The sequence below is a fragment of the Crotalus tigris genome, unplaced genomic scaffold (assembly GCF_016545835.1).
Source record: "Crotalus tigris isolate CLP2741 ecotype Arizona unplaced genomic scaffold, ASM1654583v1 scf7180000017551.9496454, whole genome shotgun sequence".
Classification (NCBI taxonomy): domain Eukaryota; kingdom Metazoa; phylum Chordata; class Lepidosauria; order Squamata; family Viperidae; genus Crotalus; species Crotalus tigris.
In genome coordinates this window covers 7,420,614-7,437,007 of record NW_024096469.1, presented here as the reverse complement: position 1 = coordinate 7,437,007, position 16,394 = coordinate 7,420,614, and the positions used below count along the sequence as shown (strand labels likewise).

The 16,394-nt window shown below is 38.7% G+C and overlaps 1 protein-coding gene across 1 annotated transcript in view; it reads right to left on the bottom strand.

Moving 5' to 3' along the window:
- LOC120309132 (E3 ubiquitin-protein ligase RNF213-like) overlaps positions 1-16,394 on the bottom strand; it is a 117,936-nt gene that overhangs the window by 39,182 nt on the left and 62,360 nt on the right. The window contains exons 32-43 of the mRNA XM_039346031.1: positions 15,777-15,912; positions 12,652-12,843; positions 11,965-12,104; positions 11,560-11,714; positions 11,108-11,326; positions 9,902-10,083; positions 9,194-9,314; positions 3,848-3,948; positions 2,199-2,381; positions 1,933-2,090; positions 1,743-1,845; positions 1,359-1,473 (exon numbers count right to left, since the gene is read on the bottom strand). Of these exons, the coding sequence (XP_039201965.1) occupies positions 1,359-1,473; positions 1,743-1,845; positions 1,933-2,090; positions 2,199-2,381; positions 3,848-3,948; positions 9,194-9,314; positions 9,902-10,083; positions 11,108-11,326; positions 11,560-11,714; positions 11,965-12,104; positions 12,652-12,843; positions 15,777-15,912 (1,805 nt within the window). The remainder of the gene's footprint in view (positions 1-1,358; positions 1,474-1,742; positions 1,846-1,932; positions 2,091-2,198; positions 2,382-3,847; positions 3,949-9,193; positions 9,315-9,901; positions 10,084-11,107; positions 11,327-11,559; positions 11,715-11,964; positions 12,105-12,651; positions 12,844-15,776; positions 15,913-16,394) is intronic.

The window sequence follows — 16,394 nt, the reverse complement described above, 5'->3', positions numbered from 1 at the left end:
AGTGGAGATAATGACCACCCCTAAGTTTAACTGTCCTCATATTAAGGCAGATGAAAGGGAAAATAGTATTCCAGCTTAAGGATGAGCATTGTTCCCTGGCTTGGTGGATGCCTTAGGGGAATGGGTAGGTGCCTTAGGGGAATGGGTAGGTGCCTTAGGGGAATGGGTACGTTTTGGATCTAGTAGATTTACCAACTCCAATCTGCCCAAGCATGCCTCAAGCTTTACACTTTTGACTTAGGTGCAATCAAGGTTTCTGCACTTTTAACCAAAGTTTATGGTTAACTTTGTGTGCAGGCAAAACTGGAAACTGCCTCTGTCATGTGTTCACTGGAATGGCCTTAACTTAAAAGATTTCTTAAGTGAGAATTCCAGATGAAAGTGAAACATTCAGGGGAAAAAGGGGCTACAGGGAGACCTGGTACTAAGAACTAAGATACATACATACATACAGTACATACATATATCATTTGGTTTGTTAAAATCAGGAACATGGTGACAATCTCCAGTTAGTAAAATTAATAAACTTCGTTCATTTGCCATGATCTGCAACATGATTTAAGCTGATTTTAATAAAAGTTGGTACACTGTGGTCTATGAAAAGCTGCTTAACAATCCTAGATTCAGCAATTGATAACTTAGTGAATGTAAAACTAAACTGGAAAATGAGAAGCACTGACTAAAGAGACTGATTCACTTTACTTTTTAAATTTTCAGTCATTTCCTCTAGATTTGTAAAAATCAATTAAGAACCAAAGTTGACTACAATATAGCAGATTCTGATACTGTTAAATCCTTCGTTCGTGTGCGAATGATGAAGACACATGGTGACAATTAACAATGCTTTATTCTCCTTCTCCAACTCCAAGCAAAAAGCAAAAGGCATGCAGGCCTTTTTATAGGGCTTGAAACCCGAACAGAGTGAACCAATAAGAGTTCTTCTTTCTTCGTGTCTTGCGCATGCGCACAAGGCTGGCACCATTCTGTCTAGTCCCGGGCAGCTTTTAGAATGCCCGGGACCATTTGCAACATTTCTGGGCCTGCTGAGTTTCTTTATCAGGCCCAGGACACAACAGATACAATAGCATAACAGCATCTTAATCATGTCTTTGAGTTTGACTTAAACACAATGTACAATTTTTTGAGAAAACCAAAGTGTACAGGAGCCAAAAAATGTAGCAGAAGTAAGATAACTACAGATTCTTTAGGAACAAATATCTTTTTCCTTTCCTTCTCCTTTTCCTTTAAGGAGAGCAGCACACACTTTTTTTTTCATGCAAATATAATACTCTTCCTCATCAACCTACTGTCCCACTGGCCACATTTCCCTCTAAAAGAAATCTGAAAAAGACAGTTACCTCAAAGCAACTGATGAATAGCATGTACAGCTCTATTTTATCTTCCTTGTCCATGATGTGATTTGCTTCAACTTGTGATAAATGCTCTTGTACGTAGACTTTCACATCACTGAAGCTATGAAAAGAGAAACCTCCATTTATCCACAAATAATGTAGAGATTTTTTTTATTATTTTTAACAATTTTCAGGAAATAAAAAAGATATCCCCAGGGTCTTAAGGATGCATTTCTGCAGTTGTAGAAGGGAGCAGGGAGAAGAATCAATTAAGTTTTAAAAAATGATGTCTGAACCGTAATGAGGCCTATAACGAAAATAGTTCATGCAACAGAGATGCTGAAGTAGAATGTTCTGCCCCGATTTATGCATCCCAGTTGAAAATCTTACCTGTATTTCAGAAGCAATTTTAACACCACAGAACGGATTACAGGAGTTTTATCCACCACATCATCAAAGGGGGACAAAGATTTGGTATGTAAGTTTTCAGGGCCTAAGGATATAGCGCAAATCAGTCTGGAGAAACAGTACAATCTTTCCCTTTAGGTTAGAACAATCTCAACAGATGTTATGATCATACCTTTCAAAACTGACTTGGGCACAAACATCAGATTCAATAGCTCTTCAATCACAGATTTCTCTGGGGGATTATTGCCTTTGAAACACATTGTGGAAACCAGGTCTATGAAAAAATTGTTGCATAATTTACGGAACTGGGTGTTTTTCTTTATGGCAATGCTGTGGAGAAAATGGTAAGTTATTATTTATCTAGTAAGCTACCAAGAAATGCAGCAACTGAGTGTCCTCAGAAAAATTTATCTGTTGGATAAGAAGGACAAGGTTCACCTGTGCTCCTCAGATACTGTGGGATTGTAATCATCTGGTGGACTGACCAAGCAAAGTGGACAGATCATCTGTCCCAGCCCCAGCCACGGTTTGATACAATCGTAACAAAATATGTGATCACAAGGAAGATTTACTGGACCTCTAGGATCGCCCAAACATATTGGGCATGACCTTAAACCAAACCTATGAAATCAAAAGAGAAACATGTAAGTAGCAATATATACTTAATTACACAGTTCACAATGAAGCATAGGTAAGCCCTGTTCTACCCTTCACATTTGTTTTTACTTATTTAGAGTATTTGTATGTTGCCCATTCCTAATATGGTCCAGGGCTGCCTCCAGAAATATAATAAGAGCAGCAAAATTACAATTAAAATGCCTTGGCAAATAACTTTGCTTTAAGCCCTAGCTTCAAAAGGAGGGGTTTGCTTTAATCTCAGTGTCAGTACCTTCCCCTATACAACTTCTCTCATAGAAAAAGTAAAGTTAATCACAGATATCTAATGAATATATGCAAAGATTCACCAAGAATGTTTCAGTGGTGACCTAAAAGTGTGAGGCGTACTCTGTCAGAGTAAGCAATCCTCAACTAAACTTGTCGTAAACCAAGTTCATTGTGATCAGCTTGCATTGGTACCACAAAGCCACCAACAACTAGGAAAAAAAATTCAACTGGGAGGTTATGCCAGACCTTTGGGAGGTTGTGCTACATTATGGTTTGGTTACAATTTCTGGACCATCTTTAAGGAAAGCCACAGACAAAACATGCTGTAATAATTTGATTTTGAAGTTACCAGCATATAAGTCACCAAAAAATGATCTTTTTCCTCCATGTAATGATGCAACTGATTCATAGGCAAAGCTAAAAAGAATCCTCACTTATGTTTCATTGCTGTTTAAGAATAGGAACTACAAACCTAATTTTAAGAAGCACGTGACCACATTCAGAAGAGATGTTTCTGCTGAATCCTGAAATCTAGCCCTGAGAATCAGCAGGCATAGTTTTACTCAGTATACCGAAGATTAAAGTAATCTGAAGTTCTGTCTCTTTTGTTAGTAATTCCCTATAATCTTTATTGATGCCAATTGACTTAGATTTACTTTCTAGGCAAGAATTTTATTTCAAAATATACCTTCTTTTCTCTTCTTGTAAATGCTGCCACTGTATGCCAGTCCACTGCATTATAGCCTGGTTGTTTAAATTAGTTTGAAAAAAAAATCAGTTCCTCTTTAATTTTATTCAGATTTCTGTATTATGTGACAGTGAGATAATAAACATCCAGGAAAAGGACTAACACGGTGATGAATGTTGAAATAGGTTTGATGTTGGTGCATATTCTGAACCTATGTCTGTGACCTTGTGTAAGCATTGCTTCCATTGCTTTTTTCCACTCTCATGGGGAAGAAAGAGATAAGAGTAGAAGAAGAAAACACAAATCTATAAAGGCAGAAAGGGGTCATTAATTCATAAGGGCTCCTACCTCTGCTGCCTCTATCTACAAAGAGAGTTTTGGGAGCCAGGTTGAGTTACTATAGGTCTTGACCTTTTCGTTAAATGCCAGGTTGAGGTTTAACAGAAATGAAAACATTTGTGATATTTTTGAAGCCTTTCTTACAATACGGATCATTTCATTCCTAAAGCATTACCTGCAAAATGATTGACTGGCATCTTCCTTGCACTGACATAGCATTCTCATCACTGCACTGAATGTTCTCATAGTTTTGAGGTCAGAATCCCATTGAAAACACTGGGAGAGGAAAGTGGGGAGAGAAATGCCATCATTACAATTTCCAAAAGTGGACGTATAGGACCAACATGTTTTCTCACTTACCATTTAAAGAATATTTAAAATGCTTAAATATCAACTCTTTTAAAAACACTGTTTTAATTTTAAATTAGTAAGGAGAAAAAAACACGAGGATGGAAGATCAAAAGGAACTGTTACAAAAACTGGTTCTCAAATTGAGAAAAAAGCAAAATAACTGCATATTAAAATGACTTATAAATTGTACATTATTTCAAAATAATTAGAATAGAATTGAATAAAATAATAATTTTATTGTCACTTTAAACGTATACTAATCAGCATATGTTAAAATGAGATTTCACTGCATACAGCTTTCAAAAGGTAACCACTTCCAATATACACTACATAAACATGACAAAAAAAATAAGCATATACCCACATACAAACACATATATGACCCAGAGAAACAACAAAGTCTAGTTTGGATGTATACATATATATGGTGAGAAAAACGAATCTTGTGAGTTTACCAGACAGATGGCGTAGGGAACAAAGCTGTTACAGAATCTGGTAGTTCTGCTATAAATTTATTTATTTATTAATAAAATTTATATGTCACCCAATCCCTAGGGACTCAGGGCAGCGTACAAAATTAAAACAACAAGTATAATAATTAAAAATGAATACATTCACACAGCATGTCCCAATCGAATCCCGGTCCCCCCGGGGACATCAACCCCAGGCCTGCCGGAACAGGAGAGTTTTAATAGCTTTCTTGAAGGCCTGCAAGGTGGGAGTAGTTCGAATCTCGGGGGGAAGTTGATTCCACCACATCAGAGCCACCACAGAAAAGGCCCTTCCCCAAGGGCCCGCCAGCCGACATTGTCTGGCTGACGGGACCTGAAGGAGGCCCAATCTGTGGGACCTCACCGGTTTGTGGGAACTATGCGGCAGTATGCGCTCCTATAAGTAACCTGGTCCTAAACCAACACCTTGAATTGCATCCGGAGATCCACAGGAAGCCAGTGCAGCTCGCGGAGGATAGGTGACACGTGGGTGTACCTTGGTGCACCCACAATCGCTCTCGCGGCTGCATTCTGAACCAACTGCAGCCTCTGAACGCTCTTCAAGGGTAGCCCCATGTAGAGCGCATTACAGTAGTCCAGTCTTGAGGTGACAAGGGCATGAGTAACCGTGAGTAGAGCCTCCCGGTCCAAATAAGGCTGCAACTGGTGCACCAGGCGAACCTGGGCAAAGGTCCCCCTGGTCATAGCCGATAGATGTTGTTCCATATTTAGCTGTGAGTCCAGGAGGACACCCAAGTTGCGTGCCTGCACTGAGAGAGGTAAATTCCACCCCCCAGGACTAATGATGGACCATCAGAATGACCCTTGGGGGGGAAGACACAGAGCCACTCGGTCTTGTCAGGGTTGAGTCTAAGCCTGTTCACCTCCATCCAGACCCTCACATCTTCCAGGCACCGGCATATCATGTCGACTGCTTCACTGAAAGGACACGGGGTGGAGATATATAATTGGGTATCATCCACATACTGATGATACCTCACCCTGTGTCGCCGAATGATCTCACCCAGCGGTTTCATGTAGATGTTAAAAAGGAGGGGGGACAGGACCGAGCCCTGAGGTACCCCATAATCGAGGCGCCTAGGGGTCGATCTCTGTCCACCCGCCAACACCGACTGTGACCTGTCAGAGAGGTAGGAGGAGAACCACCGCAATACGGTGCCACCCACCCCCACCTCTCCGAGACGATGCAGGATACCATGGTCGATGGTATCGAAAGCCGCTGAGAGGTCAAGAAGCACCAAGATAGAGGAATGAACCCTATCCCGGGCTCACCAGAGGTCATTGGTCAGTGCAACCAAAGCAGTCTCAGTGCTGTAGCCGGGCCTGAAGCCAGATTGAAAAGGGTCCAGATAATTCGTTTCATCCAAGGATCGCAAGAGTTGGGACGCCACCACCTTCTCTATAACCTTCCCCACAAAGGGGAGGTTGGAGACAGGACGAAAGTTCTTCAAAACAGCTGGGTCCAGGAAAGGCTTCTTGAGGAGGGGCCTCACACAGCTTCCTTTAAAGGTTGCGGGAAAGACCCCTCCATCAAAGAGGCATTGATTATTGCCTGGAGCCAGCCTCGTGTCACCTCCCTATTGGCAGAAACCAGTACTTCAAAACCTCCTCCCAGAGGGGAGCAACAGAAAGAGACCCCATGAAGTGGCTATGTGGGGTCTCTAAACAATATTTCAAGCTTTAAGCACATAGCGCTTTTAAGCAGTGTCCTGCATAATGGGAAACAAGCTTCCTATAATCTTCCCGGCCGTTCTTACCACTCTCTGTATGGACCTTCTATCTGAGGTACTGATACCACCAAACCAAACAGTGATGCAGTTTGTTAAAACGCTCTCAATTGTGCCTCTGTGAAAAGTGGTCAGGACAGAAGGACAAATTATGTTAAGATGTGGAATGAAATTAAGAAAGACTTATTAAAAATGAGAAAAGTTACAGTTATCATTGTTTGGAGAAGTTATGAAGTAAAGATGAATGTACTCTAGAATGATGCTTTTATTTCAAACAATATCTATTTTGAAAAATGATTTGCCTCTTAAGCAATGATAAAAAAGATGTATCTAGATGTACATGGCATAATAAAAAAACCAAGAGCTGAATATAAAAATTTTCAAGATCCAAAGGAAAGAGGAGGATTAAGATTATTGATTTTAAATTGTATTTTGCAGCCTGCTGTTTGGTTTCGATGAAAAAGTGGGTGTTGTTGAAAAATAAGACAATTAGAGTAACATAATCAGAGGCTTGATTGGCATGGCTTTTTATGTTAAACTTTTACTTTAAGTTAAAGTAAATATAGATTTTAAAAATCATTATGTGAAAATATGGAATAAATACATGCCTAGGTTGTGCCTGAAAATATTACTGGTCTCAGCACAGGAAACATTTTAAAGAAACAAAACAAGAGGCAAAGAAAAATGGTTAAGTATCAAGATCTATTAATATAGGAACATGGAGAATTCAAGATAAAAGTCAAGACAACAATTGACTTCAGAGGGATATAGATAATTGTACACACAAACACACATATATATTCATACACACACACACACACACACACACACACACACACACACACAGAGGGCTTTTTTGTCATAGAACGCCCAGAACAGAGTTCCAGAACCTTTTTTGGATGGAACCTTGTAGGGTAGGCAAGGCGGGTTGTATGACGTGTGTGAGTTACGGCACTTTTTTATTTTTTTACAAAAAAAGCACTGTATATATACACACACACACACAAACATAAATAGGAGAGAATGTGAGTAAATGAGATAAAACTGATATTGTGTTAAAAATTAAGAGAGAATTTTTATAAAATGATGTATCATTGGTATATGACACCAGAGAAATTATCAAAGGACTATGAAGGCACTTCAAGCCAATATTGGGGATGTGAAAAACATGAAGGGACATTTTACTATGCTTTTTGAACTTGTGAAAAATCTAGAAAATTTTGGATACAAATACATGCAATGATAGAAAGAATGTTAAAGATTAATACTAAAAAAACAGATCTCTTTTTACTGGGATTTACTGGTAAGACAATTAGAAAAGACTCATGGGTGATTTTATATATGGAGACTGCAGCAAGATTACTATATCACCTATAATGGAGGAACACCAAAATACCCACAATAGATTGGAATAGACTGAGAAGATGCCAAAATTGTCAGAAACTGACCCATTTGGTTAAAACAATTGTTTTTATAAAAGACTGGAAAACTTTTGGGGACTTTCTGCTGAAAATAGAAAAGAGCAAAGTAGTGATTTATGGGTAGGATGACTGAAAAAAGATTAAGAAAGGACTGAAGGGATATCAAAGAGGATATCAAAGAATAATGTTGGAAAGAAAGCCAGAAGTCACTTTTTTCTGATTATTTCTTTACATTTTCTTTCTGTTTAGCTCTTTGTACTTTTTCTTTTCCCTTTCTTTTTACTTTACATTTGTCTTTTGCTTATGTAAATATTCTTTATAAAAATAATAAAGTATTGTTTTAATTTTAAAAGTTAACGGAAAGTTAATACACACTGTAAAGCATCAGCTTCAATACTCGTTTTTATTTCTAAGGATGTTTTTGTGATCCAGGTAGACTTCAAAGGTATTCTGAGAAAACAAGATATTGGACAGTAACAATCCAATCCTTGTTTGGATAAGCAGAGAATATCCTGGGAATTTAAGCAGGTGTGGTGAGGAACAGCCTCATCATTTTGCCATCTAATAAATGGGTATTTTATGATGGGCCAAACTCATAAAATATAATAGTTCCCATAATGTAGCTCTCAAAATTCCACTGAATGAACTGATCCCAAAACTCCACTTATTTTTTCCTCCAAAACAAATGGCACATTCCTTAGTATAGAATAGACCATGGATCTCCTGATCAAAATATATTTAACTCTTCAACTACAAATAAGAAATACCTACTATATAACAGAGTGAAATGAAATACACAATGAAGTCATCCCAGTTGGAAATATGTACAACATTATGGAAATAAAACTCAGCAAATGAAGATCGCAAGGAGGAGGAAGAGGAAGCAACAGCTTACCAAAAAGAAAAAAAAGGGGGGGCCACTCCTATTCCCTACAATTGAACAAAGTATAGCTTCTGAGGTTGACATATAGTAATTAACCTAAATGTTTAAATAGAGAAGACTGTACACCCTTTCCTCACTTAGCAATCACAGTTCAGCCCTTACATTGGAAACAAAATGATCACTAAGAGAACATATGACAGAGAGAAATGGAAAAGACACTGTAAAAATTCCTGGTTGCTGCCATCTTTTTCAGATAAAGTTCTCTCATACAGGGTCTTGTGGCTGACCCGTTATTTCACTCATTTTCCTTTTCTTTTCCCTCCATGCAGAGCAGAGGTTTGTTTTTCTCCAAAGCCTTCTCCAGAAAGTGCTAATCACAAATTAACAAGCCCAGGTCTTAATTAAGTTGCTTGGAACCCTCCTGTCGGATGACTCTGCTGCCTGAATCTGACCAGATCAATTTCACAGCTTTGGTTGCCAGGCATAGGAAATTTGGTCACAAATGCACGATTGGTTAGAAAAAATGATTTGTTTTAATTAACAAGGAGTGCTTATATTGTTGACAACCAACTAAATAAAGGAACACTTAAAGTAATATTTCCAATCAGGTGAAGCTATCATTCTCACCTTGTCGAGTTTCACGATATACTTCTTCATCAGCTCCTTCAGTTCTGGAATCAGAGTTTCTGCTCCAAGCAGCACATGCTCCAGAAAGAGGGACACTGAGAACACCCTATTCCATTGGCTCCTATTGGGAAAAAAAACCCTAATTTATTAAAAAAGAAAAAAAGCATACTATCAAAAAACTAAACTGAAAAATTTAAATGGACTCTAAACTATATAATAAAGAGATCAGTACTGCCTTTTATGGAAGCAAATAAACCTATGAATTCACTTGCAAGCCCGACTGCAAGTAGAAACGAAGGGTTACTTTGGGAATTAACAATTGACCCAGACCATCTTGAAAACTGGGGTTAAGATGTGATCAAGTGCAGCAGGGCAGAGGAGCAAATGCATCTGCTCTTGCCAAAAGAGCTTGAAGTACACATTAGTCCTCTTGAGCCAATCTAGCTTCAAAAAAAATCACGACTGTCAAACATAGCATTCCACGCTTGCCACTTTGCAGGTTCAGATCCAACCTATGTTAGGATTGAGACAACAGGAACTAAAGATGTTTAGAAAGCCTGCAATTATCATAGGAAGTCAACTTATAAAGTTGGCTGGAAAAAAGTCAGCAACTTATCAACAATAGAAAAAAGCAACAGTGAAATGATCTTACCACCATCAAAAGTAGACCTATAACAACATTTTCTACCACCCTGAAATTTTACTCACTTGACCTCTTGAAGCATTTGGCTGCATTGGCTTCCACTGCCTTGGCTGCAATTTGCTGCACATACAAGTTCAATGGGCATTTGAAGGTTCTTCACCTGCTGGAGCCATGCACGAGATTTCCATGTCAGGACTGTCGAGGATAACATTTCAGTACAGGCCAGTGCAGCAAACACATCTAGCACCTATGGCAAACAGGCATAAAGAAGCCTCTTACCACATACGTGTAATGTAAAAACATACACTTTGTCCTACCGTTAGGACCGAGAATTACATTAAGATGATCAAATCTAAGCATCCTTTGGTAAAGCAGACCAACTTGGATTTTGATGCTCTCACTGCCTCATTTTGTTTATGGTTTTGTACTTTGCTAAATAATCTGACAAGTATGGTGGTATAAAAATCAAATACGTAAATAGTTCCCTAAATAAATACAAGGAGTTCTCATTTAGCAACTGCCTTGTTTAGTTATGACAGTTACAAAAAAGTAATTTTATGATCAATCCTTGCCATTCACAATCTTTGCAAGTCTGTAAAACAAAGGAAAGCTGGAATTAAGATCATAATCACCGTCACAATTTAATGACAGTTTTACCAGCACTTTGCTTAATAACTAAGTTGCCAGTCCCAATATCAGTCACTAAATGAGGACTGCCTGTAGTTCTCTTCTGTAATACCATTAGTGGTTTTAGGTAGATTTCTTCCCATCTATCCCATCCATCAGTTTTATTGGCCCGTTTTACATCCCCTTGATTTCTGTTTGACTTTTTGATTTTGACTTACATTTCTACTGACTTAAAATCCCCATTTTTCTTTTCATGTCAACTTTACACCTCTTGTTTTCAGCCTGCTTTATTTGTTTAATGAAAAGTATTCGTTGTAATTTTATCACGATATATTGAGATCAGTTACCTATATCTTATTTCAATTTTATTTATGGGAGAGTAAATATTATATATCGACACCCAAAAAAGCAATTCTATTATTTGACCCCGCTTAGGAGATTCTCCCATGTATTCCCATTACAAAACAAATACAATCATTAGGAGTATATAGCGCATAAAAGCATTTTTGAAGACCTGCCTGGAGTTTCTTTTTTGCAGACAGATTCATTTCTCCTGATTAAGAACACAGAGAGAATACCACTTCCCCCACCCCACCCCAGGTGTCATGTTTTCCTATTAAGATTAAATGTTACAGCCCACCCACCATTTGGCTGTGCAATGTGCAGCTTCTGTTCTTTTCTCTTTGTTCAAGGGTATGAAGCACTTCAGGGCACACAGCAAGAATCCGGGAAAAGTTCTGCAGACGACTCCTAAACTGATGATAACCAAGGTGGACCCAAGGAAGGGAGGGCACTCTTGTTCCTGCACCAGAAGAGGCGGCCTTCATTTCTTCCACGCATGACAAGAGGGCCACTTGCAACATCTGAAAATATACAGCAGCATATTGAAGGTGATTCTCCTCACAATCACCTGATGAATCGTAAGGATTTCAATAGTCTTTCCAATACATGGGACACATTTATCTGCGTGTCATATAGTGGTAATTAAGTGCCATGTTTACTCACTAACCAGCACCTATTACAGCACGCAGCTGTTGGGCATCCCGAAGCAAGCTTTTGACTCCAATATCTAGCCATCTAGGATTGAAATACGCACATTTAGTTCCCTCTCTGAAGTCACACCCATTGCCAGGAGAATAAAGTCTCTGACATAACAATGAAAAAAGATGGCCTTCTCTTCCTCCAAGTAGCAAGCAATGTGTTTCCCCAGGGGTGTCTGCTGAAAGATGTCTAGAAACTTCTCTGCATGGGCTGGAAAACAAAATAGGATTTAAATTGTTTTGCATCTCCCCCGGAAATAAAGTCAACCAGTCCTCTTTAAAGCATAAAACAAATTTAGTATGAAAAATACTATTTTCTTGATTTTGTTTTTTACTTAATTTATCAAATTTTTATTCTGCCCATTAATCGGTTTACAAATTATAGGCACTAATTTGAGCCAAATTTTCCCAGGTGTTTCAAACAAAGGGACCTCTTTTTAACTTCCCCTTGGTATTCTCACCATCATTATTAGTAATATGTTGTGCATGAACCCAAAGATCTTCCAAATAATCCTTTATCTTCCAGCTGAAAGGCATCTTATTGCCAGCCCCTGTAGACACTTCCATGTAATTCTGCACCTGAATTGGTTTTGTTTGAGAGCTAAAGAAGATAAAGAAAGTTTAAAATGAACAGATGCTTTTTCAATATATTTTGAATCTATTAATGTAAAAAATAATCAAGCAAGGTATAATGAGATATATTTTAATTTAAGTACACATAAAATGTAATCAGTTTAAAGACAGACACTGAATGGATTGATGATTATATGGTGGATGTATTTAATACACCCCATTTTTTATATATGGAATAACAGAAATACCATCACGTAAAACAAATCTGTTTCAATTTGTTCTATTGAAACTCTGTTTACTCTACCTCACTCTTTTATCAAAATGTTGGCGATTGGAGAGATTTCTTTCCCTATCTTTTAGCTATATTCAACAGAGGTGTTAACTGTTGAGCCAATCTTTTTAATAAGCCATGTTCACTGAAAAATGAAAAGCTAAACAAGAATTGCACATCACTGGTATAGGTATACTGTATAACCACATTATTCCTTCATATTTATTTCAAAATCCATTTACTTCTCTCTGTGATCAACAAATCTGTTTCTTAACTCTGTCCCCATCTTCTTCCCATAGCTTACCTGCTCTGACCCATGACATAAGGAATGTCTAGAAGTTTTAGTTCACTGAAGATGAATAACCACAAGGCTTTCACACAATTTTTTGTTGTTGGTTCGACCAGCAAATCCAGATTATAATCTCTGTCCAAAATAGATATCATGTAGGCCAGAAATGGGGTCACCATACTCTGGATCCGTTTCCACAGCGTGCGTCTATATAAATCAAGAGAGGAAAAACACATTCTAAAGAAACCAAATGTCTTTTTTTTTGTTTCAGCTGATTTGTTTAACTTCCTAGTGTATTAAAGATACCTTAAAGAAAATTTTAAAACCCCAGATGCATATTTTATTACTGAAAGTAGATTAAAACTTTAATAAGGGACAAATTGCAATTAAACTAAATCTCCCAGAAGCTGCCATATTTGGAGTCAAGGCAGTTTTTCAACCTGAACAACCAGTTAAAAAAAAACACCAGGTGGCTCCAAAGAGTATTTGATTAGTACCTGAATGTAATACCTAATCTATCTATTATACCTAAACATTCCTCCTTCCTGGAGGGCAGTAAGGTTGGAGTTTCATGTGGAGTCAGTAAATACAATACAAGGCATCACTGTGCAGAAGCCATGTTGTTACAGAGAGAGGGAATACAACAACAGGAATCACAGGAACAATGAGTTGAATCACAGAGTAGCAATATGAAACAGGAAACAAATACAATACAGATGAATGATAGAGCTGCATATAAGGTAAACATAACACCCATAACATCTTTCCCTTTTCATATTAAGCAAACAACATTATGAAATTTTGGATGAGAACCAGTAAGAACACTTTCTATAGGTTGAGTCTGTTGGGTGGTTGCAAATGTCTGGCCCTCTTTATACTAAGAGTTTCTCCAACCTCGCTGAGGTTGCTGGGCTCTTCTCATCACTTACTGGGACGTTCTGCATTTGACTGCTGTCAGGTATACCGGCTCGCTCAGGACTGTTATTAGCATTGGTCTGTGGCATCAGTACTGTGCATTCCCTATTGCCAGTGTGGCCCAGGTGAGCCATGTTTGTCCACTAGATATGGAGTCAGGCTCCGAGTCAGGCTGCTCAGCCATACGCAGATCCATACAATTGTGACGGTAGAGAGTTCCATCAGTATTCAGTAGATAGGAGCTTGGTGCCACCCGTTGTAAACAGATAACCATTTTCCAGCGACTTGTTCGATTTCCAGGCAGCAGTTTCATACGGACATGTTCCCCAATATGCAATTCTGGCAAATCTCTGGCTGATTTGTCATATCTTGCCTTGAATACTTGTCTCTTGTATCTTTTCTAGGACATCTTATATCACAAAGGTCTCAGATACTGAAGTAATATGTCCTTCAGCTTCATACTTGTCCAGTTGCGCTTCGACCAGCGGCTTAATGGCTATTGGCATATCACATTGTACTAGTGAAATGGTACGATCAAGTTCAAAGTGTACCTCTCCTGGGACAGATACTATGGGGCCCTCAAACACCTTATTGTAGACTTGGAGGATTTGCTGTTTTGTCAGCGGCATCACCAATGATTTTGAGGGGTGAATTTTGACATTGTGTAACTTAGCCGGCATGGTGAACTGCATCAAACCCAGATGCTCACATGTTGATCCAGACAATTATGGTTTCTGATCGGCTTCCACAATCTCAAATTCAAGTTTGTGGATACCCCTATGTATGCTGAATTCTGTTTGGAAAAGTCCCAATAATTCCATTACTTCTCCTGAATATAACTTTAGTTTAGTGCTACTAGGCTGAAGAGGTATCTCAGGTGCCAGTTTCATTTTGTCCTTTAAACTCATGACATCATATGTTGCACCCGAGTCCAACTGGCAGGGCTAGATTATATTGTTGAATCTGAAATTTACGAACTATTTTTTGCCGTTAAGAGTTTACAGCACCAATGCATTTTTTTGTGTAATGCACAGTGTGCGTCCTCAGGATCTGACATTTGCTCAATTGGGTGTAGCTTCCTCGCTTCCATTTTTCTTGAGAGACACACTCGTGCAAAATGATTTGTCCTCCCACATGTTCTGCAGGTTTTCCCATATGTAAGAGACTGCTCTTTCTCTTATACATGCACACTGTCACAGTACTTGCATGATACTGGGTTGCTCCAAGTTGAGTTGTGTAGAATGTAGATGAATTTTGTGTTGACACTTGTGCTCATATTTCTTCAGGCTTAGCTGTTGTTTGGAGGCTGCATTGACACTGCTAATCTGTTTATCCTGCTCCAAGGCTCTCAGCCATTTGTCTGTAAGTTCTCTCTTACGACATACCTCAATTGCAGCTTGTAAGCTTAAATCACGTTCCCTCAAAAGGCAGCAGCGTGTGCTTTCACTAGTAATACCCGAACTATTTTATCACAAATAAGTTCGTCTCTCAGAGAGCCATAATCACAGCTTGCAGCTTTTTCTCTTAGCCGTGTGACAAAACTGTCTATTGCTTCACCTTCTTCTTGCTTACAGCGGCCAAATAGCTCTCTCTCTCATATATGATATTTTTAGAGGGTCTGAAAAAGACTTCTAAGGCATCTAGGATGGCTTTAGTATCACTCTTTTGCTCCTCTGTAAGGATTAAATTATGCTTGTAAACATGGAGGCATTCGCTGCCCATAAGTCTTCTCAGTGTGGCTGCCTGCACTGCTGCTGGTTTGTCAGCTAAGCTTGTGGTTAGGGAGTAATCCTCAAACTCTGCTCTGAAGTTGGCCCAGTTACTGCTGCAATCTCCACTCACCCTCATTGCCTCAGGCAGGGGTATGCTGTTAGCAGCTGCCATGATGCTGGCTTTCTTGCTTCAAATGCTCAGCTTTCAGGACAGGGCTGTTAAGTGCTAGACTGGCATGCATCAAATGTGTGGGGACAGCGTAGATTCAGATACTTCTGATACCATGTTTCATGTGGAGTCAGTAAATACAATACAAGGCATCACTGTGCAGAAGCTATGTTGTTACAGAGGGGGGAATACAACAATAGGAATAGGAAATGCATCACAGGAACAATAGAGATGAATCGTAGAGTAGCAATATGACACAGGAAACAAATACAATAGAGATGAATGATAGAGCTGCATATAAGGCAAACAACACCCATAGCAAATACCTAATCCATACATTATACCTGAACGTTCCTCCTTCCTGGAGGGCAGTAAGGTTGGAGGCCTCCCGGAGCACCCACTCCTTCACCTGGAAAAAATTCTCTTCCTGTTTCTTCAAAAGGCAAGTAAGACGGCTCTTTGTAATCTTCAGGAAGTTGCCTGAAAAAAACAACAGGACAGCCTAATTTTTATTTTTATAAAATTTTTATAGCCACTTTTTAGGAATATATTTCAAAGAACGTGAAAGAAACGGCTGATGGGTAATTCAGATTTTGAATCAAAATTAACCCTTCCTGGTCTTTTGCTTGATGATCCTACATAGAATCATAGATTTGCTTTCATAAGAAGAGCTACATGACTTACAAACTTGGGCATTACCCTCAATAATTTGAGATTATTTTACAATTATTTGCAGTCTACACACCCATTGTGAGAAGTATCAGTTTATTCCTTTTCTGTTTTCTATTCTTTAACTACTTAGTGATGCCACTTATTTCACCACTATTAATGGTATGCTATAAAGGAAGGCTATAAATAAAGGTATGCTATAAATAAGTACCAGGCATGGGGGAGAAGAGTCATTATGCAGCTGTGAATGAGACTGAAACCCTTCTCCTTTTGCAGGATTCCTCGATTCTATA